This window comes from Phoenix dactylifera, chromosome 16 (genome assembly GCF_051530095.1).
Source record: "Phoenix dactylifera cultivar Ajwa chromosome 16, Ajwa_hap1_PhDact_Kaust_v1.1, whole genome shotgun sequence".
Taxonomy (NCBI): Eukaryota; Viridiplantae; Streptophyta; class Magnoliopsida; order Arecales; family Arecaceae; genus Phoenix; species Phoenix dactylifera.
In genome coordinates, this window is record NC_143205.1 from 16,607,219 (window position 1) to 16,617,165 (window position 9,947).

General features: G+C 36.3%; 1 protein-coding gene across 2 annotated transcripts; it reads left to right on the top strand.

The window, feature by feature from the left end:
* The first annotated feature begins 759 nt into the window (after positions 1 to 759).
* On the top strand, positions 760 to 8,180 carry LOC103720461 (bifunctional protein FolD 4, chloroplastic). Of its 2 annotated transcripts, XM_008810167.4 has the most exons (5): positions 760 to 1,127; positions 3,186 to 3,511; positions 4,406 to 4,642; positions 4,788 to 4,955; positions 7,826 to 8,180. In XM_008810167.4, the coding sequence occupies exons 1-5, from the start codon at positions 944 to 946 to the stop codon at positions 7,994 to 7,996; spliced, it is 1,086 nt and encodes a 361-aa protein (XP_008808389.2). In that variant the 5' UTR covers positions 760 to 943; the 3' UTR covers positions 7,997 to 8,180. The 2 variants fall into 2 exon arrangements, with proteins under 2 accessions (XP_008808389.2, XP_008808390.2); XM_008810168.5 differs by lacking the exon at positions 4,788 to 4,955 and having other exon boundaries at positions 769 to 1,127.
* The last annotated feature ends 1,767 nt before the right edge of the window (positions 8,181 to 9,947 follow it).

Below are 9,947 nucleotides of genomic sequence, written 5' to 3' on the forward strand. Positions count from 1 at the left end.
ATCTTCTTTGTGGATAACGCACAAGAAGTTCGTTTGTCGGAAGATTTTTGATGGAAACCTTTTGATTTCTGAGTTATAATATTAAGTCAATAGTATGGGAAGAAAAATTCTTACAAAGTAGAATTTCTGAATAACCTTATCTGAGGACTCCAGACTATCTCTTTATGTAGGGTAGTAAATCGATATGTTATCTGATTTGGCACGGCATGCCTTTAATTGCCAAGTAACGATGAGTTGCATGTTTACAATGTGGGGAACGTTTTGCATGAGTAGCAAACGGTGATGATCATTGATCGTGTGTTAACAACAGTGTTGCTATAACCGTCGGTCTTTATTGACATGTGCAAATTAGCTTTCCGGCTTTTGCTAAAGTTGTTCATCTCAGTTTATATCGAGAGGAAGGAGGTTAGACTAATGACTTTAATCTAATGTTGGGATGTCCAATATTTGTTCACAAATAATAGCCAAAAAATGAGCTTATTATATACCTAAAGAACCAAATAATAAAATAATAAATATTAGTATATGCTTGATAGATTATAATAATTTAGAATTTTACTCAAAAAAAAAGAGAAGAAAGTATTATTTAATTTTTTTCAATATTATATTCAAAAATTATTGAAGATATAGGACTACACGTACGTTAGAAGTACATGTGCATTTCTTTCTAACGTCGCCCAGATCTAATCAAACGGCTATGATTAAGTTACCTCAGTCCAAACTCGGGTGGACTTCCTTTTGATGGGAATTCAGTGCAATGTGGACTTCAAAGGCGCGCCTCGGGCGGGGCTCCGAAACGGGAAAGGCGAGCGTCTCGGCCGCCCGCTCCCCTCTAGGAAACCCTAGCAGAGCCTCCCATTTATTCTCCCTTGCCGTCTCGATCGAGACCCTGGCCCTATAATCCTCCTTTCTTTTCGCCTCTTCTGTCTTCGGGCGCCGGAGTATGGCATCGGCGCTATCGGACTGCTCTTCGCGGGCGACGGCACGGCTTCTTCCCTTCCAGAGGAGCGTACAAAGTCGGGTGTCCCAATTCCAGCGCTCGGTCTCGATCGCATGGAATCCCTTGGGGATGAATGCGATTCGATCCGCTGCCTCTCCGCATTGGAGCTCATCGGCCGTCGCTCCTGGTATTTCGGTTGATGCTTTTTACGATTCTACTTCAATTCAGTTTAGAGATTGTTAGACTGTAATCCAGCTGCTGTAACGGTGATAAAAGCGGAAACCTTCTCATCCGCCCGCACGGAACTTTTTTTTCCTTTTTTTCTTTTTCCTTTTTTGCAAGTTGCTGATTGCTAGAGATTTGAGAAATGCATTATGTTATATTTTGTTGATAATAAGCCCTTTTCAGGAGATAGCTAGCCTACTTTTGATTGATTGGTTGAATTGTAGAGCACCATTAAAAAAAGACTTTTGGATTATTAGTGGGCGGTGTTGTTTTAGTTATCAGAGCAAGTACTAAGACAGTTTGAGAGATGAAAGCGAGAAGCAGTTGGGCTAATGCAATTTCAACAGGGCATCTGATGCATGCAAACAGAAACGAGTCTTAATATCTTTTCTGTCTAAGTTGTGTGCGGTGCCCATCCCTACCTCACAGATTCTAATCCTCAGCTGAGGAAAATTCTGATCATTGGCTGTATTATGATGACGAGCATACACTGTAGTTTGATTGGTCAGCATAGCATTGCATCTTTCTGTAAATTTGGATGTCTTTTTTGACAACTTGTGCTAAATTTGATATCATGTTTGGATGCTATCTGAAAAATGCTAAACACCTACGCTCCATTCCCGTCTTAGTTACCGCAACCTGGTGTGGGAGCAGATTCAGGCATGCATTTGGTGACCCAGATGGGATCACTAAGGTGATCTTAGATTATCCGTAATTTTTATCTCGAGATAATCTGATCTCTGATGATCTAAAATCACTACGTTTGGTATGCATGTTCTAGCGATTAAAATTTTTTGGGTATCCACTCGTAGAAATTCGAGATCGTTGACCATGTAATGCCAAAACTATCCTTAATATATTCCATAAAAAATATTTATTAATCATATAGAATATATTATAATAAAATATTAATATATTTATTAATATATTTATAAAAATATATTTATTAATCCTATAAATATTAATTCTATGGAGATATATTAATTGTTATTATAGAACTAATATTTTTATTTATATATAATATATTATTTTAATACTAATATTTATTTTTATTAAAAAATAAGGTAAATATAAGTGAAATATTAAATAATTTCATTATATAAATATAAAGTACAATAATATATTTCTATTATAATTTTAAATTATTATTGAATAATAATATGATTATTAATATGTTATAATATATATTACAAATATAATATATATAATGTAAATATAATATAATTTATATAATATTGATAAAATATATTAACACTATATTGATATACTAATTTTTTTCGCTAGATTAAGGGGTATTTTTGTCTCCAAATTTTAGTCCAAGATCATTGCCGTGGGGTGATCTTGGATACTCAAACTCAAGGATGGATATTCCATCGCTGAGTTAGATGGTGATTTGAGGAATGGAGGTGATTTGGGATCACTGCCGTATAAAATCACTGTAGTGCGACTAAATACGGCGATCTCGTCACCTCCACCAACATCATTCTTGATCCTAGAATGATCACCCTTTACCAAACGCTCCATTAGAAAGGAGGTGTAGAATGAGATTTTAAAGTGAGTGTACCACCCTAAGTGGCGGCAATAGATGCTGACATGAAATCTCAGAAATGGCCTATCTCAACTAACACTTGGATACTCCCCTTGTATTGCACCAATACCCTTATGCCATATAGGACCACTGACCTAAGCAGGGAATGGAGCAGTGATGTATAGCAGTAGACATGCTTTTTCTTCTATCATGTATGCGAACATCAGCTAATAGAGTAAAAGATCATTTTTAAGATCATAAAGCTTATGGTCCAATATAGTTTTTCTTGTAAAAGAGAGCAAATGGAGAGGCTATCATTTACTATTTGTGTTATTATATGAAAAGAAAATACATATGAGTGTTCGGTGACCACTTTCCAAAAGTTGTGTCCTTTATTAGCTGATTTTAGTTATGTCTGCTCTTTTACCTCAGATGCTCTGTTGTTGGAATATTTTTTATTGACTTTTTTTGATTGTTGATTTATGTGTACAGTGGCTATGACCACTGAAACCTCTGCTAAGGTTATTGATGGCAAGTCAGTTGCAAAGCAAATAAAAGATGAAATTGCTGGAGAAATTTTGAGGATGAAGGATGGGACCGGCATTGTTCCAGGATTGGCTGTCATTCTGGTAGGTTCTAGGAAGGACTCTCAAACATACGTCCGCAATAAGAAGAAGGCTTGTGAAGCTGTAGGTATCAAGTCGTACGAAGCTAATTTGCCTGAAGACAGCACAGAAGAAGATGTGCTTAAGCACATTGCACGCTTTAATGATGATCCATCAATTCATGGGATCCTAGTTCAGTTGCCCCTGCCTCGTGTATGTTTCTTTTGTGTCATGCTTGAACTAGCAAACAAACTTATTCCTTCAGTATATCCATTTTTGTATTTATTTATTTGATGAGGAATTCTTGCATGACTTCTGAACAAAATCTGCTTTGTTTATTAACAAATGAAATTGATATCATGTTACGTTTGGCATGTGTGATGCATGTGAAAGAAAATATGATGGTGGATTTTTATGAGAGGGCAGCCGAGCTTGAAGTGGGGCCTGCAAATTTATTGTTAAGTGTTCAGTCATGTGGGAGCCATGGATGCTTTTGGATAATTTTCTTGACAAGAATGCTTTCGGATAATTATCAAATAAATTTTAGGCATGACAAACTCAAAGTCCAGCAGTATGCTGCACTCAAGGCTATATATAGAAAGATTTTATGACTCATCTCCATCATTGATTTTTTTTACAATTATTAAACATATTTATTAAAATTATGACATGGTGACATGTTGGGTTTCTTGTGTAACCTGTCACCATCATATTGTTTGGGATAGTCTTCATGTGGAAGAACTAGTTTTTACTATGTTACATGATCCCTTTGATTTAGCCCCAAAACCCCCATTGACACTTAAACATGGATATTTTTATGACACTTGAACACCACTCCACAAGAAAAAATGCTTATATAATGCTTAGCCACACATGGGCACCTGACACATGAACCTGGGCCCATTTAAGACAGAACTAGTGTGGGATCTAAAAAGTTTGTTCCTTTGTTCATGCAGAAAAATTACTGATCATGAGATAATGTGCAGCATATTCCTACCATGATTACTTGTGTTTGTATGATTCTTAGTTCTATGAGTTGTCCTTATAGTTCTGCTTTATCTTTTTCTTCTTTTTGGCTTATGGGAATGTTTATCTATTATATGTCAGCATATGAATGAGGAGAAAATTTTGAATGCTGTTAGTATTGAGAAAGATGTGGATGGTTTCCATCCACTGAATATCGGTCGTCTTGCTATGCAAGGTAGAGATCCCTTGTTTGTTCCCTGTACTCCCAAAGGATGCATGGAGTTGTTGCACAGGTATGGTGTTGAGATCAAGGGGAAACGAGCTGTTGTAATTGGGCGGAGCAATATTGTTGGAATGCCTGCTGCATTACTGTTGCAAGTATTACTCTTTACTTATTCTTGTATTGATATAGCATTTTTCTAATTTACTTTTACATTATTATATTTTTACTGTTTATTGAGGTGGCCTCTTCAGTTCTATTGTTTCTTTTTTGGGTTAATTCTGGGCATTAAAACTTTCACAGAAAGCAAATGCAACTATTAGCATGGTTCACTCTTACACTAAGAACCCTGAGGAAATCACAAGACAGGCAGATATCATCATTTCAGCTGCTGGAGTAGCTAACTTGGTGAGGGGTAGCTGGATAAAGCCTGGTGCAGTTGTGATAGATGTTGGGATCAATCCAATCGATGTAAAGGCTCTCTCTACATTAGATCTTACCACTAATGATTCCTGTCTAAAATCAATCTTCAGGACCAATTTATTATAATTGTTTTGATTGCTATTATTCTTGCAAGCTGAAGTATTAAATTTTGACTAATTGCGAATCAATTTGGTTGTATTGCTAACATTGTATATTCACATTTGTAACCTTAATCACAACTCTGTAATTCTTTCTAGTCTACAAATTCAAAGTTATTCTTCCAGGGGAATGACAAAAAGGTAGGTATAGCAGCTTTAGCTATATTGTTATGGTTAGCTGTCTATTTTTTAACACTTGGTTGCTTGTTTGGGTAGGGTAAAAATCCATGATAGCTTAGTCAGACTTCTCCAATGGAATCAAAAACCATAGACTGAAATTTAATTAAGGCCGCCTGTGAACTATTTCCCAGATCAATTATTATCATTATAAAAAGAGCTTTCCTAGTCAGAGCCTTTTTTCTTTTTCACCATGTTTTTCATGTCTGAACTGAGAAGCCCTACCCCATGAGCAGTGGCCCTCTTTCTAAGAGACTTGACCATTCCTTCCCCTCCTCCTCCATGCCACAGATATGCCTTCTGCGCTGGTCTCTGCTGGTCCTGCTATTGCTGCTCAGGGTTAATTTCTTTTGCCTTCCTCTACTTCAATATCCTCTGTCCATCTCCCTAATCCTTTCTCCATGTTTCTCATTATATCTCTTGATGCTGTTCTCAAGTTGAAGCCTTTTGATTCATTCTGCATAAGATTTGCTCACTAGAGATCAGTGCTTTTTAAGGATATTTGTCGTTCTGCTTGTCTTCTCTGTGACATCATTCTTATGGCATATGATCTTTCATCATAGATTTTATGCCGGAAATGAAGAGCAACCATCAGTTTTTGGAAAGATTTTTTTTTTTTTTTGGCAAGATCGTGTTTCCTCGCAAGGAGGGCAAGCTCTAGAAAGAAGCACATGAACACTCTTGACATCACTAGAAGAATGTATCCCTTATTTGGGTATGGAATAGAAGAATGTACTGCATAGATGCCTTCCTCACCATACAGGTTCGGCAATTTATTATTATTTTTTAAATCCATTAAGGGTCATTTAATGGGTGCTATGCCTGTCCCTGAAGCCCCTTGTTATATTGTGCATATACATAGTATGTATTTAAATAACATTTGCAATTTCTACAATAGTAAATAACAGTTTGGAAGCAGCTCATTGGGTAGCCTAGTGCACAAGGGTCCTGTCATTGCAGGATGTAGGGGAGGGTTATATGTACGCAGCCTCACTCTTGCATGCGAAGAGGCTGTTTCTGTGTTTCAACCTATAACATCTCAAGTCACAATAGAGCAACCTTACTATTGTGCTAAGATTCACCCTCTTTGAAGGGGCTCATATTAGAAGAATTAAGCATATTGAGACCTTGACTGAAAGCCAAGTTATCGAGTATCAACTATATTTTTTAAAAAAGTTTTGTTGTATTTGTATCATTCAATTAATGAAGATTCATTGAAGTTTCTAATTGATATGCAAGTACTATGTAAGCTTAATTATTTATAAAAATTGGCATAGCTAATTCTCAAAGACCTTAAGTGTTTCTAGGCAATGAGTTCAACAGAAATTTCGATTGAGCAAAGGTGAAAAATTTATGATAAACTACTGGAAATAATGTGCTTAGGCAAGGGAGGTTGTGCACACCAAAAATTTTAAATTTCCATTAGTTTATAGTGGCTTAATTATTATGATTAATTGTTAACACTTAGTTTATAGCAGCCTCTTCAAATAGTTAGTTCAAAAAAGCTAGTCTCAAGTAAGTAGATATGACTCCAGTAGATTTTTTTTTTCCAAAAAAAGAATTATACCAACCAACCAAACAGCAAATACTGCTGAATTCCAGAGAAAAATTTACCCACGGAATTCATTTGCAGCATCACTTTTCATGTGTCCAAACTGGCCTTCAAGATTTCTTGTCGCATTCTGCCGATTTAATGAAAGCTCGTGACTTCTATATTGTCATTTTCAAGAAATACTCTCTAAAGTAATTTCTGAGACTTTGAACTCTTAGTCTTCCTTCTTTTCATGGCCAAAATAGGATGACCCTATAGTCTCTCATGGCTCACATGGTTTGGCATATAAAAATATGCAATGAATCATCTGAATTATCAACAGTTGTTCGACGTTATCTCAAATGTTTTGCACATTTGTGCACAAATATGTGCCTAAGCCTGCCTAATGCCTTGAAGTATGAATCTCAAAAAGCACCTTAAGACTTGTGGATGAGGTTATAGATGGAGCATGCTCGTAGCAAAATGTGGCTTCTGGTGCACGCAATGCACCATCTTGTATGAATTATATGTGTGTGCATCTGATTTCTGTTATGTCTGCAACCAAAGAATAGAGAATAGAAGAATATATTTGTTTATTTTTGTATTGTTTAGGTGTCCTTGAACTAGATATGGTTGGTAGAGACTCAAATGTTTTTGTAACACTACTGTTGCTATATTTGATTCAACATCTCTGCACAATTGAATAATGCAATAAATGCTACCAATATGAAAGAGTTTACATGAAACACTTATTTCTCATGCTTTCATAAAAAGATATTGCTTGAAGCTTGTACCTTGTGCCTAACTTTAATTGCAATCTGAATGTCTCTCCTTAAGTTTTTGCCTTTTCAGAAGTTTGGTAAAATTTACATTAAAATTACTTGAATCTTTGTTTCTCTTCACCTTTCCATGATTTCCAATATGGTTGTTTATATTTACGTCAATTATACAAGAAAAATGTTAAAATTCATTGCTCCTGGTCCATCTTTCCATTTCTCAATTGCATAAAGAAGACATTGTACTACTTACAATTAAATATTTATTTGTTTCAGGATGCTGAAAGTCCTCGTGGTTATCGGCTGGTTGGTGATGTCTGTTACGAAGAGGTATGTACGGTAGCTTCTGCCATTACACCAGTTCCTGGAGGTGTTGGTCCAATGACCATAGCGATGCTACTATCCAACACACTCAGCTCAGCAAAAAGGATACACAATTTCAAGTGACACTTGAAATCTCAGTATAAGTTGACATATTATAAATTCATACAGCTGCTGAGTTTGTACCTACAGTTTTGGGTGCTTTTCGAGTTGAATCTGTGTTTCTGATCTGGATGTTTTAAGTCTGCCTGAATCGGGTTAATTATCCCATGGAATCAAAGGAATAAATGAATATTTACACAAGTTAAAAGAGATCGGCACTCCTGGCATGATTTAGGAACTCCTTGCCTGTTATTTTTCCTTCAAAATTTCTCTAGCAGGTTCTTGTACATATATGTATGCACGTATTATACAAATGCTCGTGCTATCAAATCATTAGGTAAGTGAAAATTGAAAAAGCATATGCAGGGTGTATATACATTCTTTCACCCTCATCAGACATTGCTCTGATAGTTGACAATTGCATGCAGTGGGCCAGCGACAAACCTTTGAAGTTCTATTGCCAGTGCTGAAAAATACAATACTAGTCTTTTTTATCAATTGCTCATGGAGAGGAAAAAGCTTATCAACCTTTACACCACTTCCAACTTCTAACCTAGAGTTAGAGGTCTTAAGGCAATGGGTTACATAATGTAGGTATACCTCCTTCAAGAAGGCTGAATCAGATTCCAGGTTTTCAGTGTAACCATCAAAAGACTTTTATTAAACTTGGGCACCTCTTTATCTCTGTGTCAACTCTGAATGTACTGGGAAACTCTTCTTTCTATATTGCTTGCAATCAGGTCCATGATCTGAAATTCAAAGCAGTATGTTTTCTCCATGATGATATGATTTGCCAATCCCAAAAAGAAACGATTATCATGGTGTAAGTCCCTGCACGGTGTGGACGGCGTTGCATGTCAGGTTGGTGCATGAAAATAAATTATAAAGTTGAGTAAGGGTGGCATGCAACTTTCCAAGAACCAAACCCGCTTTTTTGCACTGGTTCTGTTGGATCTAGATTTGATTTTAGGTTGATTCTTATTTTCTCAGATCTTATACGTTGTTGTCGAAGTGTGACGCTCATGCACGGACAATGAGTTAAACTTTGCCTTTGTGACACTCCGTATCAACGTAGAAATCGGTTCTACTGGCCCCTGGATAAAGGTTTTTTAAGATTTTTTCTTGTACCTGTAACAAGGTTGAAAAGATCTGTTCTTCACCAAATATAGCACCTCCTCCAACTAAATTAGTAGATCGCTGCCACCCGATCTGGACAAACGTCATATGCTTGGAAGGAAATTGAGCTTCTTGCACAATTAGTTCTCTGAAGGAATGTTTTAGCTTGCTGAGAATGATCTTGTTGGGTTGCATTACTGGTTATGGAGGGGAGGACTATGTTTAGATTGCCATAGCTTGGATAGTGGGTAAGGGGGCATGGTTTTATATCCAACGCTCTCTGTGTATTGCGCTGGTTCAATGAACTGCATCAACAAAAATTTGTGCTGTTTGGCAATATCCACCTAAAGCATTTCTATAGAGGAGAGGGGAAGGAATGAGGAATTAGGATTTGGGTTAGGACACCTAATAATAACCTTTTTCCTTCGGTAGATAACCCATATCTAGATAAATGGCAAGGATTGGAAGATCACTGTTAAACACTAGATTAGGCACCATCAAAATTTCCATCTTAATAGGTACACTTGTTTCATTTCTTTCTCTCGGGGAAAAGATTAACGAGTAAATCGAAGCAAGTTATCAATCCATATAAGTAATCGAAAATTTAAACATGGAAAACTCATATAATTTGCTATGGTTGTAGCTGATATTGCGTACAATTGGAATATGGACTGTATTCAAAATTGATTGTGACAACAGTATTTACACAGAGATATATGTATATGGGTATTAGTTTTTAACAGGCATTTCACATGTCTCCGCATTTCCACTTCAGATCATATTATGTTTATTTGTTATGATTTTTGTCTTTTTGTTGTATGCAAATTGTTGGATTAAAAGAACTAGGACTTGGAGTTTG

Excerpts from the sequence above, each read along its gene's own strand:
- LOC103720461 (XM_008810167.4), top strand. The coding sequence starts at position 944 with ATGGCATCGGCGCTATCGGACTGCTCTTCGCGGGCGACGGCACGGCTT. Across the intron at positions 4,643-4,787 it reads CTGCTGCATTACTGTTGCAA|AAAGCAAATGCAACTATTAG; the intron begins GTATTACTCTTT and ends AAACTTTCACAG. Across the intron at positions 4,956-7,825 it reads TTGGGATCAATCCAATCGAT|GATGCTGAAAGTCCTCGTGG; the intron begins GTAAAGGCTCTC and ends TATTTGTTTCAG.